Genomic DNA, 20,363 nt, shown 5'->3' with positions numbered 1-20,363 from the left:
CAGCAACTCCAAGAGGGGAGAATTATCCTACAGACGTTGAAACTGAGGCACAGAGAGGCAAAGCCATTCACCCAAGGTCCTAGAGTCCTTGTAGGGTTGGGACTAGGGGGAGGCGAGTGAGGTGAGTCGTACAAGTGCAGGGTCTGGATCTGGACTCTGTTGACATTTTTTTCATAGCTTGTTCATCAAGGATTATTGCTGCATTAATTTTGACTTTAAAAAATATTGCATTCAAGTACTATTTATCCAGATTACTGAGTTTTTTTGGTCAGCCCCCTAAATTTTGAGCCTGAGGTGAAGGCCTCATTTGCACCCTAGCCCCAGCCATGGCCGAGCCAAAATTAGAGTCCAGGGCTGCTGATTCCAAAACTATGCTCCTTATTCTCTATGCTACCCCCCTTGCTCATACAGATGTCCATGTATGTATGCATGCATTCTTTTATGTATTCTTTCATTTAGTATAATACTGTTTTCTTCAGTAAACATTACTGTGGCAGTGGAGAGGGCAGGGGCTTAGAAACTAGACAGTTCTGGGTTTGAACTCCACTACTTGTTATTATTTCGGCTGTGCTGGGTCTCTGGTTGTGGTGCATGGGCTTCTCCTTGCGGTGAGTGGGGCTTCTCTTGTAGACCACAGGCTCTAGAGCCTCCGGGGCTCAGTAGTTCCTGTGTGTGGGCTTAGTTGCCCAGCAGCATGTGGAATCTTAGTTCCCCGACCAGGGATAGAACCCATGTCCCCTGCATTGGAAGACAGATTCTTAATCACTGGACCACCAGGGAAGTCCCCCACTACTTATTATTGAGTGGACGGCCAACCTGTGACAAAAGGCACAGACTCTAGACTCAAGAAAGCCTTTGTTTGAAACCTTGCTTTCACTTGCTGGTTGGATAAGTTTAGGTGGGCTTCTTAAGCCTTCTTATGCCTTGGATTTCTCCTCTGTAAAGAGGGATGGTGATGATAACATTGGCCACAAAGAGTTACCGGGAAAATTAAATGGATAAGTTTCTATAAAGCTCTTGGCATGTTGTAAATGCTTTGTAAATGTCAGCTGTTACTTGCCATCCTTGAGTAAGGTATTGCTCTGAGTTTCCCTACCTGTGGAGTAGAGTCAGTGAAAGCTACCTCCCCGGCAGTTTTGAGGCTTGCAAGGCATAATGTAGCCAAAAGACTTGGCACCTGAAGGGAGCTTAGTAAACTTTGTCTCTAAATGGGGCTTAATTCCGTGCTGGAGACACATGCAGATCAAATCCCCAAGGAAGTGACACATCTGCCCATGGGGACACTGACTGGACCTTTCAGTTCCCCAAAGGCATGAAGCTCGTACCCCCTTCAGGACCTTTGCACATGCTCTTCCCCCTGCTTGGCTCACTGTCCCCGCCTCACTGCTGATGGGCCAATGGATATGTCAGTCTCAGGTCTCAGCTGTCACATCCTTGAGGAAACCTTGCCTGATCCCCCCCCTCCACCACCGATCTACATCAAGTCTTTCTGTTGGACGTTTTCATCTTCCTCTTCTGTCCTCTTCCTTTATGGCATTTCTCACAGTTGCACTTGATTGTGCTGTGCTTAATCGCTCAGTCATGTCCGACTTGCGACCCTACAGACTGTAGCCCTGCAGGCTCCTCTGTCCGTGGCATTCTCCAGGCAAGAATATTGGAGTGGGTTGCGGTGCCCTCCTTCAGGGAATCTTCCTAACCCAGGGATCAAACCTCGGTCTCTTGCATTGCAGGCAGATAGGTTCTTTACCGTCTGAGCCACTAGGGAAGCCCAAGAATACTGCAGTGGGTGACCCATCCTTTCTCCAGGGGGACTTTGGGACCCAGGAATTGAACAGGGGTCGGTCTCTTGCATTGCATGTGGATTCTTTACCAGCTGGACTACCAGGGAAGCCCTTTTATTTGATTACATTATATTAGATAATTTTGGTTGTTTGCGTCCAGCCCATCTCCTTCTTTTGAAAAGCCTTTGTCTTGTCCCTAGGAATCTCGGCTCCTGGCCAACCACGGCACACACTTCAGAGCAGCACAGGGTCTGGAATCATCTTGCCTGGGTTCAAAATCCCAGTTCCTGCACTTAGGGACTCTGTGACCTTGGGCAAGTTACCTACCCTGCCTGTGCCTCAGTTTCCTTTTCTGTAAAATAGGGACAATAATAACACCAGCTTCCTAAGGCATCATGATGATTACATGAGATAATCTTTAATTTCTTTACAACGAAGCCCATTGGTTATTGGGGCTGTCAATATTTTCGCAGATGCTTTTCCTAGTCAGGTTAGATTAACAGCTGAAATAAACATCCCCCAAATTTCAGGCACTTCACGCAGTAGACATTTAAGGCTTGCTGAGTTTAATGTTTAAATTTAATGCTCAAATATTCCACATTTAATATGGGACTGTGAGGGAGGCGGGCTTTGCTCTATGCAACAATCATTTGTGGACCCAAGTTCCTTCCAGCGTGTTTCTTGACCCTGGGGTCCACAGGGGAGTTCTGTGGATGGAATTCAGCTTGTCTGTGAATCTGGATGCTGCCTTAGGTTAGATTCCCTAGAAGCTGAGTCTGAGATGAGGATTCTTGCTTGGGCAGTTTATGGAGCAAGTGCTCTCAGACACGAGGGGGAGGGAGAGAGGCAGAATGGGACATAGAAGAAGCCAAGCAGCTATGTGTTCTGGAGTTCTGCTTCAGCCTCATCCCGTGGTGGGGCTTTGGAGCCTGAGTCATACCTCAGGACTTGGTTCCTTTTGGGGCAGGAAGGGGCTGGCTGGGGTCAGGAGTCATTGGTTATAGGCTCGCTGGGTTGGGGAGGGGTATGGACCTTTGGAACAAGGTGGCTTCTATTGGTTGCAGTTCTCTGAGAGAGCAGTGAGCCATCAGCAGTCATTCAGCAGCTAAGGGTGGGTCCTAGTGAAGGGATCTTCACGGAAAACCACCTCTCTATTTTTACTAACGTGTAACTGAAATTTAGCATTTTCTTCAACTATAGAAGTCGGCGATAAATCACAGTAGTATTAGCAGTATCTCTGACTTTGTCACTCATAGGAATCACATATATTTTCATGCCACATTCCTGTTGTTGCATGTATCCTTGAAATATCCTTTATGCTAATTTATACTTTTAAATTATGGTGGTCAATAGGCCTGCTGAATATTTTGTCTAATGTGTTAATAAAGAAGAATATACATTGTTACATTACAGATTTATCCCTTTAAATATTCTGGTAACAGTGTGTCAGTGTAATTGCATCTCTTTGTACTCCTGTGTAATTTATGCATTTTAAAACAGTATACCAAGACGGGGTCCACAGGTGTTACCAGACTGAAAAGATCTGTGACACAAATGAGGTTAAGTCCCCTGTTCTGGGGACTTGGCTTCTGCATTTTACCAGCAACAGGGGAGAAGAGAGAGGACACTGTGGATTGCAGGACAGGTTTTTGTGGACCATGCCTGGAAATAGCATCGTCCTGTCTTCCCACAGTGCTTTAGCCAGTCACCTGACCACACCTAACCCCAGGGAGGCTGGAAAATGTAGTCTGTCTGTGTGCCCTGAGAGAAGAGGGAAATTGTCTGGGGGACGCACAACAGCCTGGACCACAGGGCTTAATAAATATTCATTGACAGCCCAAATGAACAAAAGTGTTGTCCAGGATGTCTCTTTGTGGGTTGGGGAGGAAGGGCAGAGAGGGTTGGTTCTCTGGAGGGATCCTAAGACTCCACCATGTCGTCTCCTTAGGACAAGCCACGCCAAGGCCAAAGCTGAGGCAGCAGAACAGGCTGCCCTGGCTGCCAACCAAGAGTCCAACATTGCCCGCACTTTGGCCAGGGAGCTGGCTCCAGACTTCTACCAGCCAGGTAGGGCCAGCCAGGGAGGGGACTGGCCAGGATGGGGTGGGGGAGTTGGGGTGGGCCGCGGGGTGGGGGTGGAGAGGTGGACCCTTTTTCTTTGCTTGGTGGAAAGCTGAGATGCTCGGGTGGGTCCATACATGCCTGTGAGCATCTGTGGGACGTCGTGCAGGCACGGGATGGGATGAGTCAAGGGGACTCAGGCTGAGATCGGGGTGGTAATATCAGAGGCTCCCCCAACTGCAGCCTGTCTCTTCTCTCTGGGAAATGAGGCTGCAGAGTGAGGAGGACCTCCTGGCTCTGATCCAGACTTTGCCCTTGAATAGAGTGGTGGGAGCCAATCAGGGTGGGCGACTGGTGCTCTCCAAGTTGAAGGGTTTTTAAGGAGACCTAAGGGAGGCTAGTGGAGAAGGCAATGGCACCCCACTCCAGTACTCTTGCCTGGAAAATCCCATGGATGGAGGAGCCTGGTGGGCTGCAGTCCATGGGGTCACTAAGAGTCGGACACGACTGAGCAACTTCACTGTCACTTTTCACTTTCATGCATTGGAGAAGGAAATGGCAACCCACTCCAATGTTCCTGCCTGGAGAATCCCAGGGACGGGGGAGCCTACTGGGCTGCCGTCTGTGGGGTCGCACAGAGTCGGACACGACTGAAACGACTTAGCAGCAGCAGCAAGAGAGGCTAGATGCAAGACCTGAGTGCAGATCTCTGCCTGGCAAGAGTCGCGCGTCCCATCACAGTGCGCCTCCTGCTGGTCCCAGGAAGAGCGACGCTGGCTGGCAGCCTCCACCTTGGGTGGTCATAGCAACAGCTGTCACCACGTGTCAGGTTCTGCGCTCAGCATTTTACAGGCATTTTTTTTTCCCCACCCGATTAATCCTTCAGTTAGTATTTATGAAATAGATATCATTAGGCCTGTTTTTCAGATAAGAGAATGGAAAGAGGCCGGTGTGACCATAAAGAGCATAAACTCTGGAGCCAGACTTAGCCTGGGTGCCAGCCCCGGCCCTGCTCTTGGTCAGCTGGGTGACTTTGGGCAAGGCATTTTACGACTCTGAGCCTCCTTTTCTTCATCTGTGCAGTGGAGGCTAAATAATAGCATCCACCTCATAGGGTTATTCAAAGGAGTAAATGAGTTAGTATTGGGGAATGGCTTAAAAAACAGCGCTTTTGGCACCTGATGGCTGCAGGTCAGTGCTGGCTGAGTATGTCCACGAGACTCAGCGGGGCGGGAGCGGCTTGCCCAGGGTCACCCGGTGCGGGGACCCGGCTTCGAATCCCGCCTCCCCGTGTGGTCCCCTGGCAGGTCCGGAGTATCAGAAGCGCCGGCTGCTCCAGGAGATCCTGGAGAATTCGGAGAGCCTGCTGGATTCCCCCGACCGGGGCCCCAGCGCCGCGGGCCTCCCGGAACGGCTCCGCGAGAGCCCGGAGCTGCACGAACGGGAGACCCCGGCGCCCGAGGGTGGCCCCCCGTCGCCGGCCGGGACACCCCCGCAGCCCAAGCGGCCCCGCCCGGCCGCGGCGTCCAAGGACGGCCTGCTGAGCCCTGGCGCCTGGAACGGTGAACCCGGCGGCGGCGGCGAGGGCAGCCGGCCGGTCACGCCGTCGGACGGCGCGGGTCGCCGCAGCCCCGCCCGGCCGGCCAGCGAACGCATGGCCATCGAGGCGCTGCAGGCGCCGCCCGCGCGGCCGGAGGAGCCGGAGGTGGCGCTGTACCAGGGCTATCACAGCTACGCCGTGCGCACCGCGCCGCCCGCGCCGCCGCCCTTCGAGGACGAGCCCGAGGCCCCCGCCGCCGACTCCGCGCCCCCGTCCCCGGCCGCCGCCGCCGCGCCGGGGACGGCGTCCCCGCCCCGAAGCCCCGCGTCGGCGCCCGAGAGCCCCGCCAAGCTGGAACCCAAGCCCATCGTGCCCAAGGCCGAGCCCAAGGTCAAGGCCCGCAAGACGGAGGCCCGAGGGCTGACCAAGGCCGGGGCCAGGAAGAAGGCTCGGAAGGAGGCCGCAGCGGCGGCAGAGGTCGAGGTGGAGGAGGTGAGGCTGCTGGTGGAAGTGGGGAGTGGAGGGGGGAGCTGGAGGTGGGATTCGGGGGGCAGATGACCGGGGGGCCAGGGTGATAGCACAGTGCAGGGCTTAGTTAAGTGCAGCCTGACCCAGGGTTACAGGGCAGAGTGCTGCCACCGCAGGGGCAGGGGCCGGCCTCTGTACTGTTGTCTGGGCGCTCCTTTTGAGGAGGCGACTGGGAGTCCCAAGCAGCTAGGCTGTGGGGCGCCCCGGTTTATGGAGGATCTAGGCTGAGCTCCAATAGCCTGTACACGGTGTAGCAGGGAGGGCTTTGGGGGATGGAGGAGCGGCCCAGTAGGGGGCTGGGTCCTGGCCCTCTGGCCTTGCTATGGGAGCCGGGGGCTACAGTGCCAAAGACTGAAGCTGGCTCAGAGGGACTGAGGGATGCAGCCCCAGAGGAATTAGCAGTGGGCACGGCGGAGTTCTTGGATTCCAGTCCCAGCTCTGCCAGCTGTGTGCCCTGGGATACATTCTCGATCCTCTCTGGACCCTGAGCAGTTTGGTTGGTTATTTCCTCCAAGAATCTTTCCAGCTCGGATGGTCTGTCCAGGTGCTGGACACCTCGGAGGGTCGGGGTTGGGGAGTGTGCTCTCCTGGGGACTCAGGCAGCCTCTTTCCGCTGTTCCTAGGTCCCCAACACCGTCCTCATCTGCATGGTGATCCTGCTGAACATCGGCCTGGCCATCCTCTTCGTTCACCTCCTGACCTGACCTGACCTCGTCCCCCAGGTGCGGCTGGGAGGAGGGGACGGCAGTCTCAGGGGAGGAGAGGAAGGGCCTGCTGGGCCACCATCCTGTGGTTAATTAGGCCCATCCCCCAGCAGGAGCAGGGACCTAGAGTGTGGATTTGAGAGATCATGTCTCCCCAACACACACACACACACACACACACACACACACATGCACCCTCGTTGACTCAACATACGCAGAACACTGGCTCTCTGTCATGTGAACACTGGGTGCTTCATTCATTCATTCACTAACTCATCATTCATTTGTTGTGGTTGTTGTTCAGTCCCTAAGTCGTGTCTAGCTCTTTTGCGACACCACAGACTGTAGCCCGCCAGGCGCCTCTGTCCATGGGATTTCCCAGGCAAGAGTACTGGAGTGGCTCTTTCCTGGAGTACTGGAGAAGCCATTTCCTTCTCCAGTGGATCTTCCCCACCCAGGGATCAAACCTGCGTCTCCTGCATTGGCAGGTGGATTCTTTACCACTGAACCACCTGGGAAGCCCATTTAACTACCCTTTACTGAGCACCTGGTCTGCTGGGAATAGGGATACAGCAGGGACACATTCCTGCCCTAAGCAATGAGGTGAACATGAGAGTAAACCTTTAACTTATGGCTCATTCTGTAAAAGTCTTGCAGTTTAAACATTAAGCAAAATAGTTCCTGACTCCCTCCCCACAGAGCCCCGGAAGTCTAGCCTGAGGTTGCCTGGGATGGCCAGGTCCTCTTTCCCTGTCCTCCGGTTCTCTCTTGCTTGCACTCCACCCCTTCCCTCGGTCCTCTTCCTGAATCCTGCTGTCAGTCCGTCAATTCCATCAGCTGGTTTTCTCCCCGTGATGGAGCTCAGGGCCTGGGTAAGGTCCGATGAAAAGGACGTGGGCAGAGCTGGGGCGAAGGAAAGTGGCCCTTGCTGGTCTCAGGGTGAAGTAGCCACATGCATGCGTGCTAAGTCGCTTCGGTCATGTCCGACTCTTTGTGACCCTGTGGACCAAAGCCCGCCAGGCTCCTCTGTCCATGGGATTCTCCAAAGAATACTGCAGTGGGTTACCATGCCCTCCTCCAGGGGATCTTCCCTACCCAGGGATCGAACCCATAGTCTCTTAGGTCTCCTGCATTGGCAGGAGGGTTCTTTACCACTATCACCACCTGGGAAGCCCAAAGTAGCCACAAGGCAAATCAAATCTTTCTCCTACGAGGACCAGCCTTCACACTGTAAGTCCTGTGCTGGGTGCTGCTCACAAGAGTTTCTGCTCTTGCCTTAGCTCCCCTCAAGATCCCCTCCCTTGACCCTCGCTTAGTGTGGGCTGGAGGTTCCTACTCCGTCCCAGAGGAGAAGGAGAAGGGTAAATAGCCAGTGACAGTATTAGCCTGGTAGGTGCTGCCCTGGGAGTGGATGCTGTCTCCAGTGGGGTCCACGTTTCCTAGGGGATCTGGGAACGGTTGCAGCGGGGACTGCCGACTTCCTGGTCTGAAGGATGGCGGTGGGGTGGGGGTGTGTGGAGTGAGCCAGATGGCAGTGAGGGAGGGGAGGAGAGAAGGGCAGCGTGTACCAGGCAAAGGGAACAGGCAGAGGCAGCCTCCAGCAGGGCCTTGCATGGGCCAAGGAGGGGCCTCTGGGACTTGTCTCTGGTCCCACTGAGTCAGAGCCCAGGGCCAAGGCTGCTCCAGGGGCTTGCAGAGGCGGGGATGGTGCTGGTGATGGAGATCTTGCCCCAGAGAGGATCAGGCCTGCGTCTTGAACCCTGCCTGGAGCCTGGTTCAGCCTCGCCCCCACCCCCACCCCTGCCTTCCTCCCTCCTCTATCCTTCCCTCACCTGGACCTCTTTTCTTCTTTTTGCAGAGCCAGGAGTTCCTGCTGAGGACGCATGGACCCATCTTTTGCAGTGGCAGGCAGGGTGACTGAGGAGGACTGGACCTGGATGCTAGGGGTCCACTTGCATCCACACCACAAACGTTTAAGGAGGCTTCCCATGGCACCTGTGCCCAGATGCAGGCGGTGTCCAGAGGAAGAGAAAAGTGCTGGGCACCCTCCAGGAGCTCTCTGCCCAGTGGCAGGGAAAGCCCTGAAAGAAGAACCCTGGTCTTGAACTCCCTGATCTGCTCCATCCCCCATCCCCATCCATTCCCTTCCCTCCATCCCTCCCCTAGGTCACCCCCATCCCAGGCTTTTTTTGTGTGTTTTGGGAGAAGTCACCAAACCAGGATGTTAAATCCCAGACCCCTCCTTCGTACCCTCCCTGGCTTTATTTTAAACTTCTGAGGCCTCCCAGGCAAGCGGAGGAAGTGACGAGATCCCCGTGGTGGGCCGCGGAGGGTGATGCTCTCAGCCCACCAGGCCTTCCTGTTTCAGTCCCGACCCCTCCCACACTCTGTCCCCTGCTTCCAGATGCTCAGGATGACAATAGAGGAAATGGACGTCTTCTGTTTGAATATCCCAGAATACAGTGCTTCTGTCTCCTCCCAGCGGTCCAGTTAGCTTCCCTCTGGACCAGCAGGAGAGGGGGAGACGAGAGGGTTTGGGACCTTTGGCTGGGAAGCCACTGACCAGGTGGCCAGGGGGTGTGGGGGTGGTGTGGGGAGAAGGGCCGAGGGGTAGTTAGGATGGTCCTGTTTCTGAGGGCGCCTGCGCCTGAGGCTGGCATCACACGTGGGGGCTTTGAGGATACTGAGGGTGAGGAGAGGTCACCCTGCAGGAGCCATGGGGCTGGTGAGATAAAGCCCCAGGGATGCCCCGGGAACTGATTTGTCTGCTTCCGCTCCCAGGGGCCACCTCAGGCTTCAGGGGCGGGGTGGGATGGGGCGGGTGCTGAGCATGAAAGCCCAGGCAGATTTCGCTGGGGCAGACTCTCAGGCCCATGCTGAGGACAGGCTGCTTGTCAGCCAGCGTGTCCCAGGGAGAGGGGAGCAGGTGTGGGGCTCCCGCTGGGCTGTGATAAGCTCCTCGGCTTGCTTGGCAGGAGCCGGTCTTTGCATGTAGCCCCTTTCCGATGTGCTGTGTACCATGCTGGTTTCCCGGTCCCTGGTTCTGGCTGGGGGTGGGTGGGGGCTGAGGGCTGTGGCCTCGGCCCGGGGAAGGATGGAGGGCCAGTGGTCCAGGCCCCTTTGAGCCGGGGAAGGACGTGACCAGGACATCTAAACCGAGCTGGAGGGGAGCAGCTGCTTTTCTGTCTTTGGTTCTCCGCTCCTTGGGGGCTGGGGCGGGGGTAGTCTGGCCTCCCCACCCGGGCTTGCTCTTTGACTTGAAGTTTGTTTCTGATGGGGTCAGCTTTCCCTTTCTCCCTCAATACTTGGGAACCTTCCCCCTGGCTCCACACTTACTGTTTCGAGCACCGCTGGGGCCTTGAGGTTGTTGGATTGCATTTCTGCCGAGAGGAGCCTGTGGGTTCTGCGGTCCTCCAGGGGCTCCACTATCGTGTGTGGGCTTTTCTGGACTCTTAGGGCAAGAGGGAGGTGGGCTGGGGGCGCTGCTCAGGGGAGACGGGCTCCAGGCCTGGGCTCTGAGGTCGCTGTCCGGGGTTTTTGGTCTGGCTCAGGGTTGGGGATAAGCTTCTGACTGCCAGGGCTCCTAGGTAGGGCCTTGTTTGGGGGTTGTTATTTGGGGTGAAGGTTCAGGAAGCTGCCGTCTATGCAATAATAAACTTGCATCTGCTCACAGGCTCTGCCTGGGCTGCGGGGTCTGCGTGTGGGCTCAGGACGGGGGACTGGTCTGAGGAGGAGAAGGGAAGCTGAGGACCCTGGGTCATGCTGGGTCAGGCTCTGCCTCTCTCTTAAAAGTTTCCATAATACCTCCTGTGTGTGCGTCTGCTCAGTTGTGTCTGACTCTTTGCAACCCCATGGATTGTAGCCCACCAGCCTCCTGTGTCCGTGGGATCAGCTTGGCAGGAATACTGGAGTGGGTTGCCATTTCCTCCTCCAGGGGATCTTCCCAACTCAGCGATTGAACCCAGGTCTCCTGCGGCTCCTGCATTGGCAGGCAGATTCTTTACCACTGCGCCGCCTGGGAATACCTTCTGAGGGGTGGCTGAAAGGCTTCAGTCCTGACGGGCTCCCCAAAGGCCACAGACTTTCTAGGGAAGACCCTGAGTTTGTAAAGCAGACTTCTAAAAGATTCCCTGAGCAGCATATAGCAAAAGAGCGAGCTTGTCTTTTGGAAAAAATATTTGGTCACCTACCCCGCAGGATCTTAGTTCCCCAGTCAGGGATGGAACCTGTGGCCCCTGCTTTGAGAGTCTTAACCACTGGGCCTCCAGGGAAGTCCCAAAAGAGCCTGTCTTTTGAGATTGGCCCTCCTAGGCTCTAGTCCTGTTTAGGATACTTATTTCACTTCTCTGAGTCTAAATTTCTCATCTAGAAAACAGAAAATACTACTACTACCTCCTGGAGTTGCAGTGAGGATAACTTTAAACATTGAAGCTTATGTAAAGCCCAGCAATTGAGAGCGGTAAGAAGTGCAGACTTCCCGTTTTGGGGTCATTACTGCTGTTGCCCTTAAGTACAGTCATTAGCCCTCTCACAAGCCTCTTGCATTTTAGTTGAGACCCCAGAAACCTCAAAGAGGTGGAGATGATTCAGGCTCCTGTCAGAAAGTCACAGAGCGTCTCAGTCAAAGGAAGGACCTAGAGGCCATCATCATACTCTCCAGAGGCTTAGACAAGAGAAGAGACTTGCCCAAGGTCACCCAACAAGCCAGGGGCAAGAAAGTACTTATCTTATTTTTGAGGATAAGTCAAGCCAGCAGCCCTTATGAGATAGTTGGAGGGGAGGGTCCCTCACCAGTCAGTAGGCATGTTCAGGCAGGTTCCGGAGTGCTTTGGTGCTCAGGAGTCCTGGTTCTCTGCCCAGAGTCATCACTGACTTACTGCATGCCAGATACCCCCTCTTTCTGGGCCTCAGTTTCCTCTTTTGCCAAGGAGACCATGATCCCTGCCCCGTTGCCTTCTTTACAGGTATCGCGTTTGTGAGCATCCAGTGAGGTAGATCATGAGTGGTAAAGAGGTTGGCAAAACCCTGGAATAATCCAGGGGTCCCAAAGAGGAAGGATGAGCTTGGAGGGACCGCAGGGGCTATGGAGGGGGTGGGAGTGAGGAGGGAGGAGTCCTACTCTGCGGAGGTTTGAATAAAGTGCACCAAGAGAAGAGGGGGTGGGCAGTCAGCCCAGTTTGGGGGATTTGCAGACTGGCCCTGTGTGTGTGTGTAAAGTGGGAGTGTGGGGTGAGGGGGCAGGCAGATGACAGCCTTTGAATCCCCTTGAATGGTTTGGGGGTAAAAAGCTCATTCCAGAGCCCACTGGAACGTCCGAGTCAGGTAAGGTTGTTTTGGAGTCGGGCGCCCCCTGGGGGCCGAAGCGCAGCACACAGCCTGGCTGGTCCCCTTTTCAGCCTTGGTCACTGACACCTCTAGAAGTTTGTCCTCCTCTGCCAGGTCCAAGATCCTTTGAAGGTGTCTTGTGCCACAGGGGAATTTAAAACCACCTCGTGGATGTTACCGGGGCCTGTGATTACTACCACTGGCTTGGAGTCTTGGCAGGACTCTTCCAGGTCAGAAAAAAAAAGACGGGGGGCCTGGGAGCTGTGGGATTCAGATGAGGGATTTGTGACAAGATGAAATTTTTCATGATTTCTGATGAACCCACAAAGGATCTGACTGTTCTTGGAGATTTGAAGGCCCAGATGATGATTTTTGGCAGCCTCAAGCCTGAAAAAATTCTATGGTGCCCCCTCAAATATGTAGCTCAAAATAAACACAGTACCAAAACTGTAAAACACAAAACTTGCATGTATGCTGAAATTCAAATAGTTCTTTTCTTCTTTGTCCAAAAGTCTGTCTGTGGAGGTGAAACTTCTCCCTCATTAGTGTTTCTTGGCCATATGGCACCTCCTCTGAAAGCGAGCAGATTACTTCCTTCAAGGTCAGCTGCATCAACGTGAGCTGTTGCCCCGTTCTTACTTCCCCACTTGGCAGTGGGACAGGATGCCCAGGGAGCAAGTGGAGGCTCCTCTTCCTCATTTTTCGGTTGGAAGGGGCTTCTGTTTGCCAGAAAAAGAGTCCAGGACCTTATAATAGGTATGAGCAGGATATGGGAAGAGAAGCAAGGCTGACAAGGGAGAAACTGTTTCAGAGGGGGACTGGAAGGGGGGAGACCCTATAGTCTGAGCCTGGGTCTTGCCTCGGGCCCTGCAGTGGGGGGATGTGGAGGGGGGAGTCTCTCACCCTAGGCTCCTCCTAATTTCTGGTCACCTTGGCCTTCAGTGGCTTGTAGTGAAGCTCCCAGCCAGAGACTGAGGTCAGGGCACAGCTGTGAAGGCGCCAAATATTAGCCATTGGATGAGTGATTGGGCTTCCCCAGTGGATCAGGTGGTAAAGAATCTGCCTGCAATGCAGGAGACCTGGGTTCGATCCCTGAGTCAGGAAGATCCCCTGGAGAAGGAAATGGCAACCCACTCCAGTATTCTTGCCTGGAAAATCCCATGGACAAGAGAAGCCTAGCGGGCTTCAGTCCACCAGGTCACAAAGAGTTGGATGCAGCTGAGCGACTGAATACACGTACAGACTAGTGATGATTGACAAGGCCCTGGCCCTTTGGCTTTGCTGGAAAATAATTCCAACAAAGATGGAAGATAATGAAACAAATGAAGTATTTATTAGAAGGGAAAAAAGAGTATGTGTGGATAGACACACAGGCAGACTCAGTTGCAGAGTTGCACCCCCATGGCACTTTCAATCACTTACATGGAGCATTTCTTCCAGTTTTCCTTTGGCTAGTCATTTTGATGTGCCTGGTTCCTATTTGGCATATCTCAGGATCCTCCCATGTGTGCACATGCCTTTCTTAGCCAAGATGGATTCTGCTGAAGAAGCCTGTGGGTAGCTTGGCATCAGCATCACTCCCCGTTTGATCTCTAAGAACCCTCTCTGCGCAGATGTAGTCAGGGAGGTCTTGACATCGAGAATGAGAAATATGTGATCTGTTATCTTCTGTCTGGGCAGGGCCCGGCCTCCTCTCAATTGTCCTGCCATTCTCATCTTGAAGTATCGGTCCACAGGGGACGAATCTCCAATTGCTTTCCCCTGGGTGCAGGGGCATCTACCTCCTGCTTCACTCCTTGCCTTTGGACTCTGAGAAGGAAGGAAGTCCCCTCTCCAGGCAGAACAGCAAGTAGGATGGCGTGGGTGTGTGGAGTGGGCGGGAGGAGGTAATGACCACGCACAGTGTCTCCCAGGCCCCTCTGGTCTGGGAGGCAAGAAGCTGGTTCATTCATCCACACCTGAGCATTTGACACAAGGATATTAGTTATCCTTCCAGGGGAGTTTTCACTTGAAAAGAGAAGTCTGGAGAGAGCAATGCATTATCCAAAGGAATATTTTACTCTAGAAAAATTTCAGGTATCTTTGGGGTATCTTTTTTGGCCAGGTGTTCCAACCCAAAGAAACAGCTCCTCACCCCCACCCAAAAGAAGAAAAAATAATAATCACCCACCCATTTCCCTTCTCACATGAGGGAGGGATATTAGCAGTCTGTGGCCAGTGGTGTTCTGGGTGCTAGGGTCATAGCCAGCACTTATTAAGAGCTAGTAATATCACTTGCATGCCAAGTGATATTATATTGTCTCATTAAATTGTCAGAGCTATGGGCTTGCTTGGTCTCGTGGCTAAGACTCCACGCTCCCAATACAGGGGCACTGGGTTCTATCCCTGATCAGGAAACTAGATCCCACCTGCTACAACTGAGTTCACATGCCACAACTAAGACCTGGTGCAGTCAAGTAAATATTAAAAAAAGAATAGAGCCACTCCATGGAATCGTAACTGTTGGGAGCAGGGGATGCAGGATAAGGGTGAAGGTAAATGACCTGTGTTACCTACTTGTATCTGGCAGATCTGAATTCAAACTCCTTGTCTATTTGACCCTAAAGACCAACTTGGCTCCTAATCACACTGTTAGGCTGGCAACATTGCCCTGAAGTTCCTGATCATGACCACCAGGGGTGTCACCACTCCACACCTGAATGCTTTCATAAATGTGCTCAAGAGAATGCTGCTTTTATTAAAACAAACAAACAAACAAAAAACCATCACCATTGCCATTCTGTGATTCACTATAACAATAAAAGCTACTATAAATTAAACACTTACTATGTGCCAGGCTTTGCCCAAGCACTTTACATGCATTATTTCACATATTCCTCACAACTGCTCTGTGATTTCAAATGCCACTGTGTTCCACAGATTAGAAACTAAGATTTAAACCCAGTTCTGTCTGTCCCATCTTCAAAGCCCATATGCTTAACCATACCCTCAATGGAAGGCACAAACTAAATGCTTGGAGGGTGCATTTGGCTGGCAAACTTTTTGTTTGGGCCAGACTGGTGCCTTAAAACATTAAATTTAAATGCTTTGGGGCAGGGCATCAGTCTACACTTGTGGGCTTCCCCAGTGGCTCAGCAGTAAAGAATCCACCTGCAATGCAGGAGATGTAGGAGACCCAGGTTCGATCCCTGGGTCAGGAAGTTCCCCTGGAGGAGGAAATGGAAACCCACTCGAGTAGTCTTGCCTGGGAAATCCTGTAGCCTGTGGCAGGCTACAGCTGTGGGGCGGCAGAGAGTCAGACACCACTGAGCGACTGAGCACACACATCATCCTCACTTAGCCACAGTCCTCACCATTCCCCGTTGTCTCTCCTTTGTGTATCTTATCTGCCCAACTCTGACGTCATTTGAATTTGCAACTCCATTTATGCCGATGACCCTGTTGACTCCATTTATATTAATAATATTTGGTGGACTGAAAAAAAAAAAACTGGGTGGAAGCTTAGAGTTTTAGGAAGATAGCCAGGAAAGGTGACAAATAGTCCTGGCTCAATGTCATTCCAGAGATGTGGGAGGCAGCGCTGTCCTTCAGTGCTGTCCCCGGATGTGTCGGTAAACGAGTAACTGCAGTGTGCGTGGCACCACGTCAGATGTGTGGGTTTCCTGGGACAGACGACAGCGAGCTGGAGGTGGATGTGACACATTTTGATGTCACAGCATCCTCCCAAGCAGGGCGATCAGGGTGATTGACTACTTCATGGACCCATGCAGAATCTTGCCCGATTTGTGTGTCTTTTTGGATTTCCATTTGCTTCCATTTGGATTTCCATTTGCTTGACCTAGTGGTTGGACTTCATCAGCATGGTGGGGTTTCTAATTGATATCAATCACTCCATCTGTCAAGGAGTGAATTGTGTCTCCCCTAAAATTTGTGTGTTGAAGCCCTACCCTCCATACATAAGAATGTGATTGTATTTAGAGATAGGGCCTTTGGAGAGGCAATTAAGTTCAAACGTTAGGCCATCAGGGCGGACCCTCAGCCAGTTTGAGTGGCGTCCTTATAAGAAGAGGAAATCTGGACAGAGTTGGGAGAAGCAAAGGTGGAGACGGATGAGCCCTAAATCCTCTCTTTTTCTACAAAAAGAGATGACTAAATTCTTCAAAGTGAGGTGCCCAAAATGTCTGACCTACACCACAGTCCCCACCGGCTACACTGGCAGCCAGAGGCCAGCTCTGAGGTTCGCAGGTTAAGACGGGATACAAATGGAACCTACCCCGCCCCCCGGTCCACCTTGCCCCCAGACTCCGCCATGCCCTCCAGTTTGTCCTTCCCAGCTCGGACAAACAGCCTGTAGTGGAGGGGCCTGGAATTTGTGTATAGACCACTTAGTTCAGATGTCCAGCTCTGCGCACCTCCCTCTAACCTCAGCAACACCCTGGGCCACCTCTCAGGGGTAGAAGGACATTGTTCAGTAGCCAGGAGAACTGGCCTCAAGCCCGGGCAGGCCGTGGGAGGCAGAATGTTGTTCAGAGGGGCGGAAGCTCTAGGTAGGCGTGTCTCCTTGGCTCCATGGACCTCTCACACTGCAGGGAGAGCAGTGGCCAGAGGGGGCGCCCTCAAGAGGCCAAGCCTGGCTCCCCGCCTAAGGCAGCACCCGTCCACAGCAACAGGACTTCCGGCCCAAGCTTCCGATACATCGGTGGTTCTCGGCTGGGGGAGGTTTGGCCTCCCAGGGGTCATTGCAGCGTAGGGAGGTATTTTGGGTTGTCATAAGTCAGGAAGAGGGATGTCACTGGTGTCTAGTGGGTACCGGCCATGGATGCTACCTAACATCCTGTGATGCTCAGAATAGTGCTCCTCCCCTTCCCCCGACTCCCATCCAGCGAAGAATTATCCAGCCCCAAATGTCCACGTGAGATGGTGGAGCAACCCTATGACGTGTGAGTAAGTATGAAGGCTACAGGCTTGGGGTTCAGACCCTGACTCTGCCACTGACTTGCTCTGGGATCAATTATTTTTTTCATCTCTCTTGGCGTCTGCTTTTTTCATTTGGGAAATGGGGTTAATGGCAACTATTTTACAGGGTTGTGTGAGAAATAAAATGGACTTTATATAGAAAATGCCTGGCACAGAGTAGGTCCTCAAAAAGTATTGTTGTTACTGACCAGGGTTTTGGTAGAAATTGATCAGAGGCCAAATTCAGGCAAGGCTTAACTGGGGCTCCTAAAGCATCAAAGTTTCCCTTGCTTGCTCCCCAAGGTGGGGCAAGCTGGTTCCTTATGTGGGGTGAGGGTAGGGGTGTGGTTTAGGTATTTTGCACCCCCTCCCTTGGGGGGTGTTGTGTGCAGGGGATATGCACAGTACCCTGCTTTTGCTCCAGGCTCTTCAAAAGCAGCAGTTGGGATTTTTTTGGTCTCTGTGTATCTTTCATCTTGCATTTGCCCCAACTCCACATGTAGGCAGTTATTTTTAGTCCCATATAGTTTCTTTGTATTTTGATGCTCAAGGAGTAGCGATGTATCCAGGTGCAAGCACTGCAGCAAAGGATGCCAGATCCCAGCTTGTCTCATTGTAAGTGTCCCTTAGATAGAGGGAAAGAAGTGAATAAATAATATTTTTTAAATGGATAAATCACAAAATAGCAGTACAACCATACTTCTGTGTGAAGCCGCAGAGGAAATACTAAAAGCGTTGAGGGTACGGAGGGAGGTGGTAGGAGTTGGGGCTGGAAGATGTGGAGAGCTGTGTTGTTACAAGCTGCGTGGTAGTTTGACTTGTTAAGCTCCATACATGTATGATTGGTTTAAATGTTGAAGTCGAGGACCTTGAATATTAACATCCTTCCTCCCGTGTCCCTGATAATTGCTGTTAGGAGACAGCATGAAATTACTGTGGACGTCCCACCGGCAGGATTTCATGCCGCCAAGCCCTGCCTGGTTCTGCACACTCCAAGCGCTACGGGGTCCTGCCCCTGTTTTCCTGCCCCTCCAGAGCCCTTACTAATTCTCAGGGCATAGCAGTCAGTTTGGGCTGCCATGACAAGCACCGCAGACCGGGGGGCTTTAGCCACAGAAATCGATTTTCTCACAGTTCTAGAGGCTGGATGTCCAAGATCAAGGTGCCACCAGGGTCTGATGAGAGCTCTGTCTTGGGGTGAGGACGGCTGTCTGCTCCCTGTGATCTCTGCTGGCAGAGAAAAAGGGGGAAGGGGAGAGGGGAGGGGGGAAGGAGAGGGAGGAGAGAGCGAGAGGAATTAATTACCTCTTCCGTGTCCCTTTGTTGTTCAGCTGATAAGTTGTGTCCGACTCTGCGACGCCATGGACTGCAGCACATCAGGCTTCCCTGTCCTCTACCACCTCCCGGAGTTTGCTCAAGTTCGTGTCCATTGAGTCTGTGATGCCATCCAACCATCTCATTCTCTGTTGCCCACTTCTCCCCCTGCCCTCAATCTTTCCCAGCATCAGGGTCTTTTCTAATGAGTCGGCTCTTCACATCAGGTGGCCAAAGTATTGGAGCTTCAACTTCAGCGTCAGTCCTTCCAATGAATATCCAGGACTGATTTTTCTTTAACATGGACTATTTGGATCTCCTTGCAGTCCAGGGAACTCTCAAGAGTCTTCTCCAGCACCACAATTTGAAAGCATCACTTCTTCGGTGCTCAGCTTTTTCTATGGTCCAACTCTCACATCCGTTCATGACTACTGGAGAAACCACAGTTTGATTATATGGACCTTTGTCGGCAAAGGGATGTCTTTGCTTTTTAATATGCCAGGTTTGTCATAGCTTTCCTTCCAAGAAATAAGCATCTTCTAATTTCATGGCTGCAGTCACTGTCCGCAGTACCTCTTCTTACAAGAGCACTAATCCCAGCATGGGCACCCCACCCCCCGCCACAGAACCTCATCTCAACCCAGTCACCTCCAAGTACTACCACCTAGAGGTTTAGATTTTTAAATTTTTATATTTTATTTTTGGTTGCACTGGGTCTTCATTTCTCTAGTTGTGGCAAGTGGGGATTACCCTCTAGTTGGGGTGCGTGGGCTCTAAAGTGCACAGACTCAGGTGCAGGGGCTTAATTGCCCTGAGGCAAGTGGAATCTTCCTGGACCAAGGATGGAACCCATGTCCTCTGTGTTGGCAAGTGAAGGTGAAAGCGTTAGTCACTCAGTCATGCACAGCTCTTTGCAATCCCATGGAGTGTAGCCCACCAGGCTCCTCCGTCCATGGAACTCTCCAGGCAAGAATAGTAGAGTGGGTAGCCATTCCCTTCTCCAGGGGATCTTCCCAACCCAGGGATCAAACTCAGGGCACCTACATTGCAGGCAGATTCTTTACCGTCTGAGCCACCAGATTCTTAACCATTGGACCACCAAGGAAGTCCTCAACATACAATTTTGAGGGGACATAATTAAGTCCATACCCAAGGGCAACAGCCAAATCATTGCTGGCCTCCATGTCCACTTCTCCCCTGACCAGAAGGTCTTCATAGTAGTTTCTTTAACTGCTTCGACGCTGTGGTTGACCAAGCCCTTTCCTGCCCAGTACTCTGGTTCTGATTCCTTCCCAGCCCTCAAAGTCAATATTAATCCCACGGTACACGGTGGGACCTGGTGAATGTACGGCAGGGCAGAGATGGGCTGAGGTTCCTACAAACCAGGCTATGAACTCCTTGCCCCGAGTGCTGCTTCTCTCGGCCAACAACTGTCCTTGAGCCACTACACCTCGAGCCCCCATCCCTTCCAGTGACAGAGTGCATCTGAGCCATCTCAGTCCCTCTCGTCCACTGTCACTAGCCTGTCTGATGTCGCCACTGTTCCTGCCCTGGATGACCGCACAGCCCCCCTGACGAATCTCCCCACTTTCACTTCCCACCCCCAGTAGCCAGAGGGACCTTGTGAAAAGGCAGTTTGGATCATGCCCCTCCTCCACTTGAATGACTTCCTACTGCCTTGACCACAATGTCCAAATTCCTTATTGTGGCCTAGGAGCCCCATCAGGCCATCAGCTGCATCCTCAAACCCATCTTGGTCCACATGCCCTTGTTCATCCCTCAGCCACACTGGTTTCCTTGCTACTCCAGAACAAGAAAGCTTCTTCTTGCCCCAGGGCCCCTCCACGAGACTTTTCTTCTCTCAGGAAATCTGTCCTCTAAGATATGGTCACTGCTGCTTCCTCTACCTTCTCAGGGCTCTGCTTGGCCACCTCCATTCCCTGTCTGAAGTGGCCACAGCTCCCCCCACCCATTCCTCTCGTGTCACCCTATTATGTGGTCTTTGGAGCATTTGTCACCATCTCTGACTATCCTTCTTATTCATTAAGACGTGTTAGTCGATCAGGCGTGCCTGACTCTTTGCGACCCCATGGACTATAGCCCATCAGGCTCCTCTGTCCATGAGATTTTCCAGGCAAGGATACTGGAGTGGGT

At 52.7% G+C, this 20,363-nt stretch overlaps 1 protein-coding gene across 1 annotated transcript in view; it reads left to right on the top strand.

Moving 5' to 3' along the window:
- JPH2 (junctophilin 2) overlaps positions 1 to 12,401 on the top strand; it is a 72,579-nt gene extending 60,178 nt beyond the window's left edge. The window contains exons 3-6 of the mRNA XM_061127320.1: positions 3,730 to 3,848; positions 5,150 to 5,874; positions 6,534 to 6,632; positions 8,473 to 12,401. Of these exons, the coding sequence (XP_060983303.1) occupies positions 3,730 to 3,848; positions 5,150 to 5,874; positions 6,534 to 6,614 (925 nt within the window). The 3' untranslated portion in view covers positions 6,615 to 6,632; positions 8,473 to 12,401. The remainder of the gene's footprint in view (positions 1 to 3,729; positions 3,849 to 5,149; positions 5,875 to 6,533; positions 6,633 to 8,472) is intronic.
- The last annotated feature ends 7,962 nt before the right edge of the window (positions 12,402 to 20,363 follow it).

The sequence above is a fragment of the Dama dama genome, chromosome 23 (genome assembly GCF_033118175.1).
Source record: "Dama dama isolate Ldn47 chromosome 23, ASM3311817v1, whole genome shotgun sequence".
Classification (NCBI taxonomy): Eukaryota; Metazoa; Chordata; class Mammalia; order Artiodactyla; family Cervidae; genus Dama; species Dama dama.
Note: the sequence above shows the minus strand (reverse complement) of the source record. Positions and strands in the feature narration are given on the sequence as shown.